The sequence below is a fragment of the Helicoverpa armigera genome, chromosome 3, assembly GCF_030705265.1.
Source record: "Helicoverpa armigera isolate CAAS_96S chromosome 3, ASM3070526v1, whole genome shotgun sequence".
In the NCBI taxonomy this organism is placed as follows: Eukaryota; Metazoa; Arthropoda; class Insecta; order Lepidoptera; family Noctuidae; genus Helicoverpa; species Helicoverpa armigera.
Window position 1 is genome coordinate 8,459,909 of NC_087122.1, and position 20,116 is coordinate 8,480,024.

The following is a 20,116-nucleotide window of genomic DNA, read 5'->3' on the forward strand; positions in this document are numbered from 1 at the left end:
ACTGATAATTAAAATTGTAAATAGCTCAACGAGACACTTCACATGAATTTCAAGTGCTCCAAAATTGCAAGGCGTATCTAGTATGTGACTTTCTTTGGTGGGCGGGGTCCTACTAAGTATATAAAAGGCTCGTCAGGAGATTAAGACGCGTATTACAGAGAAGACTTTTGTGCCTCCAATATGAAGGTACGTGGATAACCTTGGATTATACTTACTATAAATATATATCAAGTGACAACCAGTGAATTTGTGATCATTCGACTTGTGAATTTGTTGTGAATTATTCAGTGTTCTGTTTTAATTTTTTTATGGTCAACTCTTGCGCTGCGCACTGGGATGTCGTTCTTTTTTATTATGCCAGGACAACGCGGAATTTTCTGTTTCCCAAGTATTTTTAATGACTTTTATGTTTTATGTGAAAAAAGGATAAGGATGATATAATTTTTGTGAAATTATATTTTGAATGATAATGTTTTCATGTGAAATGAAAATGAAAAAATTAAACAGAAAATAATTTATGTGTTACTAGCTTCCGCCAGCGGCTTCGCCCGCGTGGTGTGTTGATAAAAAGTCGCCTATGTGTTAATCCAAGGTATCACCTATCTACATACCAAGTTTCAATCAAATCGGTCCAGCCGTTTTTGCGTGATTGAATAACAAACATACATCCATACATTCTCACAAACTTTGACATTTATAATATAAGTAGGATATAAGTAGGAAGTAGGATTTTGTCGTTGACTGTCTGCCAACCTATCTAGCTATATTTGACAGTCTGTGGCACCGTAGCTCTTAAACATATTAATCTATTTGGATTCGATTTTAAAATGAAAGCTGATATTCTGGCGGTGGTTTCAGACAGTATGTTTCATCAAAATCGGCACAGCACTTTTTTAGTAAATTGTTAGTTTTATTTTATATGGTGAGGGAGTTCAGTTCTTGCACTGGTGAAAACAAAGGCCTAAAAAAAAGACAAAGGTAAGTTATATGTACAAAAATAGTTTTAAAACGTATATTGGTTGATGTAGTGCAGCAAATGTAATCACATGTCTGCATACAAAGTAGCGAATGCTTTCAATAACTGTCTTGTTTACATAAAACAACAATATGTAAATTATACTATCAGAATTTTATGTTCAGTGTATGTACGACTTTGAACTTACAAACAATCGAAACTATAAGTATATGATTCAATTATTACCTAGAGAAGTGCTTTCGGTGATAAAAGTTTGTAAGTGAAATTGTCAAAAAAATATCCAAAACACGTAAAAATATCCATAAACTGGAATAAACACCCTAGAACAGTAAGCATTTCTTTCGCGCAAGTTATCGTTACTATCGATATAATTTCTGAAATCGCACAATGAAAACGTATTGAAAATATTGACCTACTATGGTTGCCACATGAACTGGACACATGAAACTGGACACACGTGTGTCCAGTTGTAGTTTTGCCAAATCAAAATTTTTACATTAATCATTTCGACAACTGGACAGTCCAAAGGAGATGGCCAAAAAAACACCCAGAGTCGACAGGAACTTCATATGTATGATTGGATTCAGTATAATTTGTGGATTTTAAAAAGTATTTCAAATCATCTAAAAACCATGGGGTTCTCTTTTTACAACGTTTTTTCGATCAAGATTTTAGTTCAAAAAAGTTTACTTTTACTGTTTGATGTTCATTAGAAGTTGAATGCAGGCTCGTGATTGGACCGTTTTGCATTGCTAAGTCATTTGTTATATTTGACAATGTCACATGGCGCGATTTTCAAAGACAATTTCTGAAAAAAACGTTTCATAGCCAGTTGTGAAGGTTGCATATAACTGCGAAACCTCTCCAAGTAGGTAAGGTCGGTGCTTAATCGTATCTGGAGTGGTTACATACAAGACCTTTTAATCACTAGGCCAACTCGGAAACCATGGGGTTATTACTATTGGCTTGTAAAATATTAGTTTACTTTGCTTTTTTATGTTCCTTGATGTTAATAATCTTTAAAATAAAAATTAATTCAACATAACCTATTTTAACTATATTATGAAATAGCTCCTATACCCCATGGATTTCAGGCTGGATTTTTTGGCACCATCAAAGGTCTATCATAAGGAACCTATTGGTAACCATTTCATTGCTGTCGAATCTGGGTTTTTTTTCTATGAAAATTTGGCCATCTCCTTTTCACTCGTGTCCAGTTAGTGAAACTTAAATTATGTAATTTTTATGTTTTCGGCGACCTAAACATTTTACCCGAATTCAATTTAAGTAAAGAACAACATTGATTCCTAAACTCCTGAACGGCATTTTTATTTAAAACTAGCCGATCCCGCGAACTTCGTATCGTTCAAACCTTCCCTGGACCTCTACAAACATTTTAAAACCAAAATCAGCTCAATCGGCCCAGCAGCCGTTCTCGAGTTTTAATCAGACTAACGAACAACAATTCATTTTTATTTATATAGAAGATATATGTATTACCGTAAAAAAGGTATTTTGAATTTAATTCTGTTTCTTACTAAAACCAGAGCGACTTAAACCATATAGATGCATAAGCGACTTACTTAACTTACCTAATATAAGCCAGCCATATCATATATTCAACATTCTATTATTTTTTAAGGTACTAGTAATCACGATTTTATGCGCGTTCGCAAGCTGCGCAGCGGGAGGAGCGATAGCGTGGCCTGGTGCCATCGCTGTGTCCTCACCGCTGCTGAGAACCGTTGTACCAGGGCAGACTAAGACCACTGCCTATTCCACCACACAATACATAAATGCGGTAAGCCGACATGAAAGCAACAAATTCTGAATTATAAAAGATCTATTAAAAAGATAGCGAGTGCATGAGCCTTTCTGATACCTAATTTGTAAAAAGTAAGAGAAACCTTAACTTATACCATTTATAGGTATCGCAGCTAGTATTGATAAACATGTAGGTATATTTAAAATAACATAAATGTTTTTTGGCAGGTCCCGGCGTCGTACGCATTCGCTCCGCAGCCTCAATTTGCTTACCAAGTGCCCCAAATCAACAGCTTCCCAGCGGTGCAGTCTGCGTATTACCCCATAGCCAGTCACTCCTACATACCAGCAGCCGCCAACATATTCTACCCTTCAGCACCAGCTTTTGCTCCAGTCATAGGCTCTGGATTCCCAGCTAGTCCTGCTTTTCCAAGCCAACCCGCCCCATCATATCCTGAAGGCCCACAGAGTTCCCCCCCTTCTCAGCAGACCGGCGATGCTGACTCAGCTGTAATAGAGTCAGCAGAGTACAGTGGTGAGCAGCAAAGGAAACAAGAATCGGAATCTCCTATGCCTTCTCAGCCCCCAGCACCAGAACCATCTCAACCTACTCCTCAGTTTCCACCTTCAAATACATTTCCTCACTTCCCCAATTTCCCTCAAAACCCACAGGAATCTGGACAGGGTCCCTCATTCCCACAATTCCCTCAGCTCCCTCAAATCCCAGGTTTTCCTCAATTCCCACAAAATCCCTTCCCCCAGGCACCCCAGGGACCCCAAGGGCCTCAAGGGCCTTCCACTCCACCATCAAGTTTTCCTGCCGCTATAAATGAAGACAAAGGTCTGAATGACGAAGATACAGTAGCTGTGGAATCCGCCTAAAGTCATTCAAAAGTCATCCTACTATTTCAGACTACCTTTTGTGTATCCATCCCAATGTTGTATTAAAACCATTATGATAAGTTAATGTTTTGTTGAATTACCTCTTTCTTATGCCTGGTTGCCCTTTAGTATTTATCAAAATACAATAAATTAAAATACTAATAATAATATTTACCAAACTCGATACGTTCTGTAGTAGTAGCTGATTATGCAATTGGTAGTCTAGTATTTTCTTTTTATGTCCTTATCTTACTTACTTTACAAAATTAAATAAAACCAATAAACAGAACATAAACTGATTTATTTCATATTGATTCACATTACCAGAAACCAGCTTTGCGTTCAGGTAACCAAGTCTGGAAGTCTTCTGCCGTTGTGTTTTTACCGTCAAGTGCCAAGGCAAAGTAGAATGTGTATGGAAACCAATCTGTGTCGAACATTATTGTTATGTTGTAGCCGCCAACTCCTGTTACCGTAGGCACCGACAAACGGTTGGGCATCATCAGTCGAGCACAGACTATTGTACATTCAATACCCGCAGAAATCTAAAATATTATTAGTGTCATCACTACATAGCTACATAGTATAAAACAAAGTCGCTTTCTCGGCCCCTATATCCCTATGTGTGTTTAAACTTTTAACTTTTAAAAGTACGCAATGGATTATTGTAAGCGGTTTTTTAATAGACAGAGTGATTGAAGAGGGCGAGGGAGGGTCGCTAATCCTACTAATATTATAAACGCGAAAGTTTGTATGTATGGATGTATGGATGTTTGTTACTCTTTCACGCAAAAACTACTGAATGGATTTTAATGAAACTTTACAATAATATAGCTTATACATCAGAATAACACATAGGCTACAATTTGTAAACATATTGTTCGAAATACTAAACCTGCGCAGACGAAGTCGCGGGCACCGTGTTAGCTAGTGCTTCAAGCAGTTGAGACCGACTGCTTAAAGCCGCGACCGCGCAGTGAACTATAGTCATTCATTTCGTGTTCGAGCAGTACCGCTAAAGCATGATGAAATTCCATCGGTGACCGCTAATTGCGAGAACACTGCTTTGACTGCGCTAGAGCAATATCGTACCTTCTGTAATTTGACTGCTCGAGCGTTTCGTAGCTTTCAAGCAGTCGACGCCGATCGGTCCGTGTATTTCACTTAACAAACCTCCGTTCGGAGTAAAAATGAAGAACTGGTGATTAATTAGAACATTTTACGAAAATATCGTACCTTCATAATAACGTTTAGTTTAGCAGGAGGATCGGTGTTAACTTCAAACCTTTCGGAGTAAAAAAATGCAGCGCGTCTCTGTTTTCTCATACTTTTATAGCAGTGATTTCCACTCATGAACGTACGAGCACGCCAACCAGACTTCTGTTTTTTCCTTTTCCTCAAAAAGGATTTGTTAATGCCCACACCTGAAACCAGTAGTGGATTAATTACTTAAAAGTAATATTTTTTACAACTATGACTAAATTACGAATGCACACTTACTCGGGCCTGCCTCAAGTAGCATCACATTTTGTGGGTATGGTTTCGGTAAGTGATAAGCTGTGATGAGATTCATAATCCACGTGGTGTAGGGGTACACATCTATATACAGAGGTGGTTCATTATTGAGGCGCCTACGCATGGCCCGCCGACTGCAGGGAGCTCCCCCAGCGGCTATTCCAATAAGCTCATAGGGCCCGTCTATGGAGTGGCTGACGATGGGTGCCCCCGGTCGAACCCCGCACCCTGAGGTGCATAATACGTGGGTCACGCCTTCACTTCCCAGTTTCTGAAATCATCAATTTAATCTTATTGACACTCCTTATGCAACTTGTTCTAGTCATTTCGTCCTCTACATGTCTTTTTCCAAACCGTAGGTATTGGAACAGCTAAGTATTGTGCATATAGCGCCTGTCTATACAATGTCTCCACCCCTTTTCCGAGGAACACGTCACCGTCTGGTGAGACTTTCTATCATCTTCTCACTAGTCAAGTGATATTGAAAAAAAAAACTAATACTGTACCCCTTTCATTCGATGCCGTTTACATTCTCTATGTGTATATAATTTGAGGGTTTTCTTAGCCAATCTTTCTGCATCAAAATCTCTTGGTACAGCTGAAAATATTTTGAACAACATTACCTAAGACCAATGACAACGAATAAAATTATTTTAGGCATCAATTTTAGGCATAAGCTCATTTTCGTCTATTGCTCAAAATTCGAGTAAAACAAAACTTACTGCTGATATAGTCCACTAAAAACACGGCTTTATTTTTTTTCTTTCTCGTTCGTTCACTTAGTGATGGTAAACATATCGGGACCATATAGTCTGAAAGGTCAAAATTCAAGATAATCTTCATCAGTAGATAATCACAAATACGACTCAAAGAAAATACTTACGCGACTTTAGTGGCCGAATAAATTTAACGAGAGCCAGGCTGTTGCCGACTCCGAATCTAAAATGAAAGTTTATTAAATGATGCTGATTGTGAATTGTATTAATACTTATATTATAGCATAGGTATTGTGTACCTTGTACCTTTATCTTTCTCGAGAAGAACAATCATTTGGGAGCTCTTACTAAAAAAGATTAGTAATTGCAATATTATTATATCTTAAGTTTCATCACACTGAAACTTGCACGTTACAGATATTCAACACTTTTATGAACGTGCTTTATTTGCGTTTTGTGAACGTGTTTTATTTTGACAAACTAACTTATCAAATTTTGAATCCAAAGACTCGTGTTTAAGATGTAGGGCCCTGTTTTTATTTAATCATCTCACGTAAATACCTGGTATATTCCGGGTGAGGTGTAATATCATGAGGTGGTATTTCTATGTAGGCGCGTGCACATCGCAAACCAATCTTAATTTGCTCTCGCGATATCCCACAGTCCTCTTCATCTCTCTCATAATCACCAAATACGACATTACCTCTGAAATAAAGGCAGAAAAAACCGACCATTTATCGAAACGACGAAGCCGATGAGGTCAATAGGAAGAGAAGTCTTTAGAAGTCAAATTATTTCCACGTGTCAGTATTAAGTTTGTTATTATTAAAGAAAAATGTCATACAGTTTATAGTTTTTGGGAAGGTGCAGCAGGTCTGTAGCGGTGGCGACGGCGAACTGCTGGTGAACGAGGACCACACGCGGAGCCTTGAGGTGATGAGGCAAGCCTGTCGTCACTGTGGCCAAAAACAAAAGCTGCTTAGCTGTGTCAGACTTACAGGCTTCTGACTACCCGTAACGACTGCCAAGGATGTTGAAAGACAGCCGGTACCTACAGTATGCCCTCCAAAATACAGTCGTTTATGTCCAAGATATTCTTAGAAAGTACATACCTACAAACTTAGAAAAGTCGCATTGGAATTGACTTGGAATCAAATGCACACTAAGCCACCACGACTTAAAAAAACATAAATATCAATTGAATTTTTAATTTAAACAACCATACCGTGTATGTACTGCACAAAGCCAACCCACTTGAATGTATGTTCTTTGAGCACGCCATCTGCCGGCTCCGAGTCGAAGTCATCATGGCAGATTGAGAAGTCACGGATAAGACACAGAGTTGTAGGCACACATACTGGTAACACAGACGTCACAATTTCATTTAGGGTGCGTCTACACGGTGCATGTAGCTGGAGCAAGTTAACATGCGAAAATGACAAGAGCTACCGGGTGAGTATTTTGCTTTGGTACATATTCGAGTCGCAAGATCTGCACGTCTTTAAAATGCATGTAACCTGCGTATGTGCCTCAAAATGTGCAAGCTACTTGCACCGTGTAGATGCTCCTTTACACTGTTTTTGTTAATAACTTAGATTTGTCTATAAAAAAAACTGTAACTATATATATATATATATGTTACTGTAATAATAAATCTAAAAAAATAAAAATTACGACACAAACATATAATACAAAGAACTTCAGGCTTCCAATCGAACATACTCCCGTACGAAGTGAAACTGATCATTTTCTTCCAAACGTGTTGTGTTCAGTTGTTTGTTGATTAGCAAATTGTGTGTGGTAACATGAGTGAGGAATGGAAATTGGCGACATTGTTTTCATAATGAGAGGAAATTACATAGGTACATCGCGAATCTTCTAAATATCTGGAAATTGTCTCAGCCGCGTTTAAGAAAAGAAAATCAAGGGAAAGGGTTAACATAATTTAAAAAAGTGTGCAGAACTAAACTTTATTATTGAGAAATATATGGAGGCCCTTTTTTAATCTTAGCAATAATAACTTTATAAAGGTATTTTCATTCACCTTTGGTGGTAAGAAGAAAAAATATAAACATTAGGTTAGCCAGTCACTCCTACATACCAGCAGCCGCCAACATATTCTACCCTTAAGACTAGCTTTTGCTCCAGGCATTGGCTCCAGATTGCCAGCTAATCCTGCTTTTCCAAGCCAATCCACCCCATCATATCCTGAAGGCCCACAGAGTTCTCCCCCTTCTCAGCAGACCGGCGATGCTGACTCATTCCCGCAATTCCCTCAAATCCCAGGTTTTTCTCAATTCCCAAAAAATCCCTTTCATCAGGCACCCCAGGGACCCCAAGAGCCCCAAGGACCTTCCACTCCACCATCAAGTTTTCCCGCCGCCACAAATGAAGACAAGGGTCTGAATGACCAAGATACAGTAGCTGTGGAATCCGCCTAAAGTCATAAGTCACCCTATTATTTCAGACTACCTTTTGTGTATTCAGACCCAACGCTAAATTACTGTTTTGTTGAATAACCTCTTGTGCCTGGTTGCTATTTAGGTATCAAAATTCAGATAGTACTGTTAAACACTATTGCCTAACTCGAAAAATTCTGTAGTAGTAGAGATGTTTTTGATGTCCTTATCTTACATACTTCACAAACTGAAATAAAACCAATCAACAGAACTTAACTGATTTATTATATACTGATTTACATTACCAGAAACCATGTTTGCGATCAGGTAACCAATTATGGAAGTTTTCTGTCGTAGTGTTTTGACCATCAAGTGCCAAGGCAAAATAGAACGAGTATGGAAACCACTCTGTGTCGAACCTTATTGTAATGTTGTAGGTACCAACTCCAGTTATCGTAGGCTCAGTAAGACGGCTGGGCAACAGCAGTCGAGCACAGACTATTGTACATTCAATACCCGCAGAAAGCTAAAATATAATTCGTTTCATTGGTTGATTTTATGATTGGCAATAAAAATATTTGGTGTTTGAAAATATCGTACCTTCATTATAACGTTTAGTTTAGCTCCTTTTTCGGCATTAACTTCAAACCTTTCGGAGTAAAAAAATGCAGCTTTTTTCTGTTTTCTTAAACTCTTAAAGCATAAATTACCGCTCATAAATGTACGAGAACGCCAACCAGACTTCTCCCTTTTCCTTTTTCTCAAAAAGGATCTGTTAATGGCCACACCTTAAACAAATTGTGGGTTTAATTAGTTCAAAAAAAATATTTTTTACTATAACTATGACTAAATTACGAATGCACACTTACTCGGCCCAGAATCAAGTTGCATAACATTTAGTGGGTATGGATTGGGAACTTGAAAAGCCATAATAACGTTCATAATCCAAGCGACGTAGGGGTACACATCTATATAGATAGGTGGTTCAACATTGAGGCGCCTACGCATGGAGCGCCGAGTGCAGGGCGACCCTCCGACGGCTATTCCAATCAGCTCATAGGCCCCATCTACGGCGTGGCTGATGATGGGTGCCCCCGGTCGAACCCCGCACCCTGAGGTGCATAATGCATTGGACACACCTTCACTTCCCAGTTTCTGAAACCATGAATTTAATCTTACTGATACTTCGTATGCTACTGGTTATAGTTATATCATCCTCAACACGGTGTCTGCCTATGGCCTATACGATGTCATCATCCCCATTTCCGAGCAACACGTAACCGCATGATGGGTTGTCAGACTTTCTGGCTTCTGATTAGTCAAGTGATTTTGAAAAATAAAGAACTAATACTGTACCGCTTTCGCTCGATGCCGTTTACATTGTCTATGTGTATATAATTTCAGGGTTTTCTTAGCTAATCTTTCGAATTCGAAATCTCTTGGTACAGCTGAAATATTTTTAAACAACGTTACTTCTGGCGAAATTATTATTTCAGACATAATACAGGAATGAATATGAATACTACATATGACGACTGTCACCGTTCAATCGGTTGCAAAATAAACATCTTTCGCTATCAATAACTTTTATTTTTTGTACTAAAACACAACATAATAAAAATATACGTATCTATAAAACTTATTTAACTACAAATTGACAAAGTTTGCGCACTGAATAAAATTAATTCCTGTATATTTTTAAGCACGGCTTCGTCTATTGCTCAAAACTTCGTTTGAAACTAAACTTACTGCTGATGTAGTCCACTAAAAACACGTTTCTATTATTTTTCTTTCTCGCCCGTTCAGTTAGGGATGGTAAACATACTGGGGACATATAGTCTGAAAGGCCAAAATTCAAGATGATTTTCAGCAATAGATAATAATCACCAACACGACTCAAAGAACATACTTACGTGACCTCAGTGGCCGAATAAATCTAACGAGAGCCAGGCTGTTGCTGATTCCGAATCTAAAATGAAAGTATATTAAATGATGCTTTTTGTGAATTGTATTTTACTTTTATAGTATATGTATTGTGTACCTTGCGCCTTAATCCTTATAAAGAAGAGCAATCATTTGGGAGCTCTTACTAAAACAGATTATTATTTGCAAGTCTCTTTCTGACCTCGGGACTACAGAGTCCCGGATTTTTGGGAGGCGAACGTGGGGCCGAAGCCAACACGCTGAAGCCCTTTTGAGACAACTTTAATGAAATGGCGACACAAATATTATTATGGATTAGTAGGTTCATTACATTGGAACTTGCACGTTACAGATATGTATTCAACACTTTTAAGAAAGTGTACATGATTTTGACTAGCTCACTTATCAGATTTTGGACCCAAAGACTCGTTTTTAAAAATGTAGACGGATTTTATTAACCTTTCACATAAATACCTGGTATATTCCGGGTGAGGTGTTACATCATGGGCTGGTATTTCTATATAGGCGCGTGCACAGCGCAAACCCATCTTAAGTTGCTCTCGAGATATCCCACAATCTGCTTCGTCTCTTTCATAATCACCAAATATGACATTACCCCTGAAATAAATACAAAAGAAAAAAAACCGGCCAAGATCGTGCCGGGTCACGCTAATTGTGGGGTTCCGTAGTTTCCCGAGTATGGCCCATACTATCCCATCAACTCAGAAAAAATGTATGTGCTCAAAGTACAGCCGCATCTCTACGCCGATGTGACACAAAAACAACACAAAAATAGTACAAACTGTAAATTAAACCACAAGAATAACACAAAACTAGAAAAAGAGAACACATGAGACCCTGTACAGTACAGAGCCTCAGCGCTGATTTTTAAAGAAAGCCGGTGCTGACATGATGACGTTAGGCACCAGGCACCTGACTCCACGAATTGAACAGTTCAACTAGTTTTCACTATTATTTCTATTTTTTATGTATAAAAGTTGAACGTAGGTGACTTGTCCTCTCCCTCCTGACCCTCTTTTTTTAAACTTTCGGGGCGATTACTTTGAAAAATATTTGAGTGAACTCCTATTCATTTTTAAATACCTATTCAACGATATATAACACGTTAGAGTTGGAATGAAAAAGAAAACGCTCACCTCTTCACGTGTAGCACTTTATTGGCGTGATTAAAGATCATATTGATACCAAATTTCAGCTCTGTAGTGACGACGCTAACTGAGACGGACGGACGGACGGCCGGACAGACGGACATGGCGAAACTATAAGGCTTCCTAGTTTCCTAGTTCCTAGTTCGAATGCTGAATTGGTGGATCGAATTGGTTTACGAGGACAGGAGGCCCTTAGAAGTAATTTTAACGCGTCAGTATTAAGTTGGTTAGTTACAGTGAAAGCCTTTTTATCGTCCCACTGCTGGGCACAGGCCTCCTCTCACACGGAGAAGGATTGAGCATTATTTAAGTTGGTTAGTATTAAATAAAAATGTCATACGGTTTATAGTTCTTGGGAAGGGTCGCCAAGCTTGCAGCTGTGCCGAGCGCAAACTGCTTGTGAACGAGGACCACGCGCGGAGCCTTGCTGTGATGATTGAAGCCCGTCGTCACTGTAACCAAAAAAAAATTGTTTCGGCTCGAAAAAGTGACCGAAAATCTTTGTCTCTTGCAATCCATTTTATTTGGATATAAAAACTATCAGTATCACTTTTTTGAAAGTTTTTTTTTTATATTTTTTATTGTAAGACGTATTTAACAACTTACCATGTATGTACTGCATAAAGCCAACCCACTTGAATGTATGTTCTTTGAGCACGCCATCTGCCGGCTCCGAGTCGAAGTCATCATGGCACATCGAGAAGTCTCGGATGAGACACAAAGTTGCAGGCACACATACTGTATCGGTAACACAGACGTCATAATTTCATATAATATACTAGTTTTTTTAATTATTTTAATTGTAGTTGTCAAAAAAGTGAAGGTATAAAAATCATATTTAGAGTTTTTTTTTCTTTTAATTGAGTTACGGTAACGTAAATATAAAATTAATAAATACAAAAAAAAGATACAAACATATAATGCAAAGAGCTTTAAGCTTCGAATCGTACATGCTCCCCGTATGAAGTCAAACTGTTAATTTTATTCCAACCGCGCTGTATTCAGTTGTTTGTTTTGTTAAATTGTATATTGTAACATGAGGAAGGAATGGAAATTGAAGACATTATTTTCATAATGAGAGGAAATCACATTGGTACATCGAGAATCTTCCAAATATCTGGAAATAATTTCAGCGACTTTTTGACTGAATTACTAGGTATATAACAAAACTAGAGTAATTAAATAAAGTATCCTACCCAGGCCCACAAAATTAGAGTAAGTGGCTCAATTGAAAGGGATAACATAATTTAAAAAAATGTGCGGCATCTAAACTTTATTTAATGAGAAATATTATATGGAGGTTTATGAACAATTTAATCTTAGCAATATCTCTTCTATATTCTATCTTCTATCTATACTAATAAAGCTGAAGAATTTGTTTGTTGAGGGAGGGATTTAAAATTGGTAGTTATCCCGTTCACGAAAAAAAAATATACGCCTACGAAGTCGCGGGCAACCACTAGTAACTTTATAAAGGAGTAGCATGATAGAATTCAAAGAAGAAGTTCGCTGGTATGTTAAGGAGGTAGTGAAGATAGAATTCGTGTAGGTCGATTTTTTGGAACGTCAGCTTCCATACGAAATGCAGGTCTCCTTGACAGTAGTACAGTGGCAAACGACTTTTTCGGAACATGTACTTGCGAGGCACGTAGATCTTCATCACGATGCATGCAAGCCAGTATCTTATTGTCTCTCCATCTTCTAATAACTGAAAGGGACAATAATCACTTTTTCATTTGCATATAGCTACTATCTAAATACTTGGGCAGTTTTTCCTGCCAAAAATCTCTCACCCGAGTTTTTCTTATTCATATACTTCTTGTACAAAACGTCGTGGTGGCCTAGTGGGTAAAAAACCAACCTCTCAAGTACGACTGCGTGGGGTTGATTCCAGGTCAGGCAAGTACCAATGCAACTTTTCTAAGTTTGTATGCACTTCCTAAGCATATCTTGGACACCGATGACTGTGTTTCGGAGGGCGCATAAAACTGTAGGTCCGGATGTCATTGAACATCCTTGGAAGTCGTTACGGGTAGTCGGAAGCCAGTAAATATAACACCAGTCTTACCAAGGGGTATTGGGTTGCCTGAGTAACTGGGTTGAGGAGGTCAGATAGGGCAGTCACTCCTTGTAAAACACTGGTAATCGGCTACATCCGGTTAGACTGGAAGCCGACCCCAACATAATTGGGAAAAGGCTCGGGAGATAATGATGCTACTTCTAGAACTTTATAAATAGTTATTTGCCTTGTCAGAGTTTATAAAAGTGTTGAACTTACATAAATGTAAGTAGCCTGTGTTGACTGAAAGTCTGACAATGTGATGTTGGCTCTTTTGCGCAAAAATACTTTTTGAATGACATCAGGTGTACACCAGCCAAACTTGTAGACACTGTGTAAGGTATCTGAAAGATTTGGATTATAAGGAAGTATTCTAAAATACGAAACTTCGATATTTTATGAGGCTTGCTGCCCTATTCTTTTCATTAAAATCCGAAAAAGTAGTCTGAGATTTTCTATAAAATTTTATAATGTTATTGTAACGATTGAGAATATTTAAATTATTGATTATCACAAAAATCGTCAATCTTTATGTTTTGTGAGCTATAGGCGTATAATATGTTAGGTATTACTATTAATTTCGAAAAGTAGTCTTAAGTTAAACGTAAAGTAGACTTTTTTTACTAAAAATTAAACCGACTTCTCAAAACACTAAAAAGCCAAAAGAAAAATTTAGGTGCAGCGGCCTAGAAGTCGGTGTCTAATGGATGTTCCTAAGTTAATTTTGCCGGCCGATTTGAGAACCTCCTCCTTTTTGGGAAGTCGGTTCAATTATTTAGTAAGTAATGTACCTATGTACTTACTTCTGGGTAGCGCGTCGTCATCAACCAGGCCCTCGGTTGGGCCATAATGCGCTGTTCGCAGCGCGTACATCGCTTGGCTCGCAGGAACGGCCTTCCACCCAGATACGGCGATCACTACATAAAATTTAACAGTCTCAAATGATAAACTTGACATAAAACATTACTTCTTTAAGATTACCTACCCATTCGTAAAAAAAAGTCATAATCTTGAATTTCTGAATATCGGGTTAAAAATAGTAATGTGTATGTAGAACAAAAACTATTTTTTTTACGTTTACACAGATTATGTTTGAACCATTATTCGAACTCTTAAGATATAAGTTAATTAATGACTTACCGAAAAATAGTAACAATAATGTTATGTAAGTCGCACAGTTACGCATGATTTTATTTTTAAGAATATCAATTTCTCTAAGCAGCCGAAACCACAACTAACCTATCTGTGACTTGTCTACGATTGTGATCAGTCCTAAGCTACCTCCATACATTGCTTACTATTTGGAAAAAACATTAAATTCCTTTTAGGTTTGTTTGTTAGTTTCTCATTCCTACGATTTGAATGTATCATGAAATACTCAAAGCAAAATGTGTCTTATTGCTTTAGGAAATAAAAGACAAATACAGAAAATTAACTCATATTTTATTTTAAAATAATTTACATTTAAAGTTAGGATAAGTGCCTAAAACTAAAATACAAACTAATTCAAATAAGCGTGTTAATTCATCCCCTTTCAGTTTATCCATTACTTATACTTGTAATACTATTCCTAGAAGAGCTAGATATAAATTGTGGTTTCATCAACGTTATCCAAAGGTTACGTGTATTTGGATCACATATTATGAAGTATATGAACAATACAAAACCTTGTAGTGTTGATGTCAGACAAAAAAGATATGACCAAAGCAAATGGTTTGTAAACGAAAATATGCCAAAAATCCATGTTAGACCCAATAAGAAAAATAAAAATGTTGACACCCTCAACTGTGCACCGACTAGATCCATATCCGTAGTTTTCATTTTTTGATCGGATCCGCGAGAAATTGCATGAAGAACTAAAATGAATAAGGTAACATTAATGCCCAATATTATACATATTGGCAGTACAACACCTGCAATTAAATAGTAGCCATTTGGGTAACAAATACTTCTTAACGCTGATGATTCAGGAACATAGTTTTCCGCATCAAGTGCTAAAGTAACAATAACGGGTAATAAAGGTATACCCCAACCAATCAAAGTGAACTTACACATAAATCTCGACGGCCTACTGACACCTAAAACCCTGACGTATCTAATGAATTGTAAAATGGCCGTGATTAGCATCCACATGAAACTAGACAATATCGAAAAGTGCAACAATGCCCCTAAAGCAATACAAACAGGTCTTTTATTTTTAGCTACTACATACATACCATCTATTTGAGTAAACATAGAAGAATCTAAGTTAAACACTAAAATAAATACTAAAGGTAGAGCTATAGCAGTTGACAACTGTAATAGAACTTTTGTTCCAGCTTTTTTTCTCCAGTTGCTAAAAACTAATGCTGTTATCCATATACCAATAATGCCTATCAGTGACATAAAACTACCAACTAAAGTTATTATGTTCAAAGCAGTGTGATGTTTTCTTTGATGGAAAATGTCATCTTCATTGTCACTATTTGGTATGAGCAGCAATTGACCAAAATGAGTGAGATGGTAACATTCACATACAGTGGTATCATTAATTACTTTAACTACAAAACATCCTTGTTTTTTCCAAGAGCCTAAAAGATGATTTAAAAAGTGTGGTTGGAAGTCCCAGTAGCCACAATCAGTCTTTCCTGTCTGATTTATTTGTTTAAAGACAAGCGGAACAGGATATTCTAAGTTTGACATATAGTCGGGGATTGAGATTCCAACAATACGGCTGTTTATGACATGCTTGTTAGTAGCTAGTTCTTGAAAAATAGCGTCATTATAAAATACCGTGATTATTACATGCAAAAACTCTTTTTTAAAAGAATTGTTATCACTGTCATTACTGATCAGTTGGAGAGTTTCTAAAACGTTTTCAGGTAACCAAGTTGCTATTTCTAAGTTTTCCAGAGAAAGGATTTCTTCCAAGCTAGTGTTTTTGTATAATGGCTTAATGAGCATGTCAGAAAAAGTATCGGTGATTGAATTTCTGATTACCGCTATGCCAGTTATGTTATTATATTCTGGGTACGTTATTTGAACAGCAAATTGAGGCTTTGATGCAATCTGGTATGAGAAATCTGTTAATTCACTAGAATTATTTAAACTTCTTTGTGCTATCAGTTCTATAATATCGCTTACCGAATCTAATATGACATTGGTTGAATTAAGAGTTTGTGCTAAACGTAAATAATTATAATCAAGAATCATCATCCTATCCATGACCCAAGCAATATTATCAATATCCCCGGTATCTACAGATGTTGCATTTTCCTCAGCAAGATCTAAAACACTTTGTAAAGACATCGACAAATAATAAATATCAGCAGGAATTATTATATCTGTATCACCCAGTACAAAATTAAGACCATCAGTTAGAAAATTCGAGGTGTAATCAGGCATCTGCCTCTTTACAAATAAGTAGAGGAAAGCCGTAGTATTTGATGGTTCATAAGTGCTATCACAAGAACCCTCTACAGCTCCCCACAGTCCGCCCAACACATAAGATCCCATGCAACGTCTCTTCACTGGTAATCCATTAGCTTGAAGGCAAAATTGTTTTGGTGCTGAAATGTGACCAATAGGAGTCATCTCCCAGTCTAGCTCAATAGCATCACCTGACGTTGTTGGCAAACAGTAAATTGAACTCGATAAATTTACAAAAGTATAGTTGTACTTAGGTAATTCCACTATTGCTTTATGTTGTAATGAAGAAAATGTGTCCTGGATGTTAAGGCTTTCATCTTTATGTACATCTTCAATATCCACATGTAAATGCAATAGAATCATCATATGATCTAATGAATAATCGAAAATATCCATCAGAAGAACTTTATTAGCTGAAAATATATTTGTAACGTTAGTTATCAAATCAGTTAGATTATCTAAGTCTTCAATATCGTCAGGTAATACATAATGTTTGATAACCAGAGCAAACACATGAACCTTGTTGCCTTTGGGATTGGCTACAATTTTTTCTGTTGCTATAAACGAAAAGTTTATAGTATGCCCCTCACACCAGTACTGAGCAGAGCTGTCGGTAACTAGATCAATAATATATACAATTTTTTCAATTTGGCCCAAGTCGATTTCTTCTTTTAAAACAGATTTTATCTCGATAAATGGAATATCATTCACATCGACCACTTTTACAAAGCCCTTTGCGTCAGAGAAGCATTGGATTCCTTTGTCATTACTGTCATATTTCCATAATCCGGAAGGGTAATAAACTGTTAGAAATATTCGTTTTTGTACTTCGTTGTATTCAAACATTAATTCTGTTTTCCCATAAATGACTTCCATTTCACAGAGCATACAAGGCAGTACCGAGCTAGAATTGATCAAACCCAATACACCAGCGTTGTTTATAATACCCCCGAAAAGAGATTCTTCAATGCTTAAAGGACCACCACCTCGTTCATATTCCTTGCCTGGTTTATTGAGGAAATGGGTGTCGTCAAATGCTTTGAACCAGCACCAAACGTCATCCGGCAACCGAGATATTTCAGAAATTTTCTTAAATATGAATCTTGTTAGTTCATATTCACTATGATACATGGGTTTTGGGCACTTTTCTCGAATAAAATCATTATAGGACATTGCTTGTTCCGATTTTTCAATGCCATAACAGGTTCCGTTATCAAGTTTGAATCTAAATGAGTGATATCCATCGGGACATTGAGTTGGATAGTAAAGGTCATTTATGTAAAAACATAAGCTAGGATATATTTTAGCACATGCCTCAGTTAGCAGCAATCCTAGTTCTATGTCCAGTACCAAACAGTTTTTTGAGAATGATGCGATTACGCTCAAGAAGTCACTTCCTTCAACACGTTGACCCCAGTTCGGCCCTGGAATGGTCCACACTACGGGATGAAATAGTTTTTGTCTCATTGCGGGGAGCCAAAAATATCTAGATGTGTTTGTTGCTTTAAGGGAATTTAATAGATATTCAATTTCTGCAGCAGATAAATCCGTTATAACTGAGGCTCCACCGCTCGCAAAACAGGGTGAGTTCCAAGCGGAGGGTTCACCAATTTGGTAACAGTACGCATTGTTATTTTCCGAGATTTTGTGATATCCTGGTGGGCACGAATTAATGTCGAAATACTTAACCACTTTCAAACATGGTCCGACGTCGTCCAGACTTGGTGTCCATCCAGAATTGGAACAGTTCCTCTTCACTAAGGTCTCATTGCGGTAACAAAGCGGATCCGATTCTATGTTGTTTGCTGTTGGTGTTTGATGCCAAGTCACACTGATTCCAGAATGTGAAATTTCTTCTGGACAGATCTAGAATTCGACGAAAAATCTAGTTAGAAACATAATCATCTCCACTGTCACTTAGTATGTCATCTGCGTTATAATAAGAATGTAATTCCTAAAGTACACATTTTGCTCTACTTTATAAATATTGAAAATATAAAATACTTATCTCACCTGAATTGTATAATGAAAAATGGAAAAGAGTACGAGTATTGTTCGATGCACAAATTCGATCATGATGTCAACGAAGTTCACTATGATATTATATTCATTACTTTTCAGGTAGCTTAAGCTCGGCCACTTTTCCCGTGATCCAACCACGATTGAAATATTTTTGCGTTAGTGGCATTGTGCAGATTACGTTATATTTACTTACTTATACATGGTGTTTTCAAAAATATCTATAACAAAAATACGCGACCTTTACAAAATATTTCGCAATCATCAAAAACAAAAACGCGTTTTTTCAATGTAGGCTGAAACATGAGAAAATCCCCAAAAACACATATCGTTCACTACTTCTTATGTGTTATTAGTAGGAAGAAGTGGCACTACAAACACCTTAGGAACTTTTTTTGTCTTTATAGCAAGAATTTTACTGTCTCTTATAGTGGGAAAATTCTACGTTTATTACAACTGATGCTATTTGTTGCTACCGATTAAAGTTCCATCGAACTAGTAACAAAAAGCTTTCGAAAGAGCTCTTATTTTTCAAATAGGTACTACTTCTTTCAATGCCTTTGATTACGTACGTAGCAATGTGCTTACAAGCAACTTATTTAATCTACTCAGATGTCACATTTTCTATCTTTTTGTTTTTTATCGCGTATTTCTTTTATTATGTGTTTAGTTTAAAGTTAATAGTTAGAACAAAAGAAGAAGTGTGATACTGTTATTTGATTGATGAAACTTTCCTTTTGCAAAGCAAACCTACCTAATATTTTAAAACGTCTTTGTAATTATTTTTTTCACTAAAAGGGCAATTTTGTATCCAAAGAACAATTCATTACTAACTTTCTGTTTTGACACACGCTGTATCATCCTGTATCGGGATATATTAACGTCAGTGTCATTACTGCTCACATGTACACGATATGATATCTTTATGTATTCATTGATTTTACGCCACGTTGTGATGAGCACTTGGCTTTATTTACGTGGATTGCATTGAGTAACAGCGGGTGAATTCCCTTATCGGCTTGAAGAACCATTGAGCGCGGCTTTTAGCTATGTCAATACAATATAAACTTCGTCCTTATCTCTTGTAGACTGTACTACGCCTAATATTAAGTAGTTTCCATAAACAGGATTTCTATAGTGATTTTTATCTTGATAATAAAATGTAACTACTATTTTATCTATGCACTCACCAATTCTGTTATCAAGGTTTATGTTGGTACGGTTTTGGTTATTAATTTTTGCCAGATAACTTCGTAGGCACATCATATTGTTGAAGCTTTATACAG

The 20,116-nt window shown here is 37.0% G+C and overlaps 4 protein-coding genes across 4 annotated transcripts; 1 reads left to right on the forward strand and 3 right to left on the reverse strand.

Annotated features, from left to right (window-relative positions):
* The first annotated feature begins 74 nt into the window (after nt 1–74).
* Nucleotides 75–3,707, forward strand: LOC110375866 (uncharacterized). Its single transcript, XM_021334139.3, has 3 exons — nt 75–186; nt 2,619–2,777; nt 2,969–3,707. The coding sequence occupies exons 1-3, from the start codon at nt 181–183 to the stop codon at nt 3,620–3,622; spliced, it is 819 nt and encodes a 272-aa protein (XP_021189814.1). The 5' UTR covers nt 75–180; the 3' UTR covers nt 3,623–3,707.
* A 235-nt stretch (nt 3,708–3,942) lies between these two features.
* LOC110375867 (uncharacterized) lies at nt 3,943–8,005 on the reverse strand. Its single transcript, XM_064043038.1, has 10 exons — nt 7,955–8,005; nt 7,079–7,265; nt 6,698–6,809; nt 6,415–6,558; nt 6,021–6,076; nt 5,860–5,949; nt 5,644–5,735; nt 5,123–5,408; nt 4,859–5,046; nt 3,943–4,167 (listed from the first exon to the last, which is right to left on the reverse strand). The coding sequence occupies exons 1-10, from the start codon at nt 8,003–8,005 to the stop codon at nt 3,943–3,945; spliced, it is 1,431 nt and encodes a 476-aa protein (XP_063899108.1).
* Nucleotides 8,006–8,553: 548 nt separating this feature from the next.
* Nucleotides 8,554–14,694, reverse strand: LOC110375857 (uncharacterized). Its single transcript, XM_049836421.2, has 11 exons — nt 14,643–14,694; nt 14,207–14,320; nt 11,951–12,082; nt 11,685–11,796; nt 10,650–10,793; nt 10,166–10,221; nt 10,002–10,091; nt 9,609–9,700; nt 9,122–9,407; nt 8,853–9,040; nt 8,554–8,778 (listed from the first exon to the last, which is right to left on the reverse strand). The coding sequence occupies exons 1-11, from the start codon at nt 14,692–14,694 to the stop codon at nt 8,554–8,556; spliced, it is 1,491 nt and encodes a 496-aa protein (XP_049692378.2).
* A 135-nt stretch (nt 14,695–14,829) lies between these two features.
* Nucleotides 14,830–18,958, reverse strand: LOC110375868 (uncharacterized). Its single transcript, XM_021334141.3, has 2 exons — nt 18,825–18,958; nt 14,830–18,677 (listed from the first exon to the last, which is right to left on the reverse strand). Exons 1-2 carry the CDS (start codon nt 18,885–18,887, stop codon nt 14,943–14,945), a joined length of 3,798 nt encoding a protein of 1,265 aa, XP_021189816.3. The 5' UTR covers nt 18,888–18,958; the 3' UTR covers nt 14,830–14,942.
* Between the last annotated feature and the right edge of the window lie 1,158 nt (nt 18,959–20,116).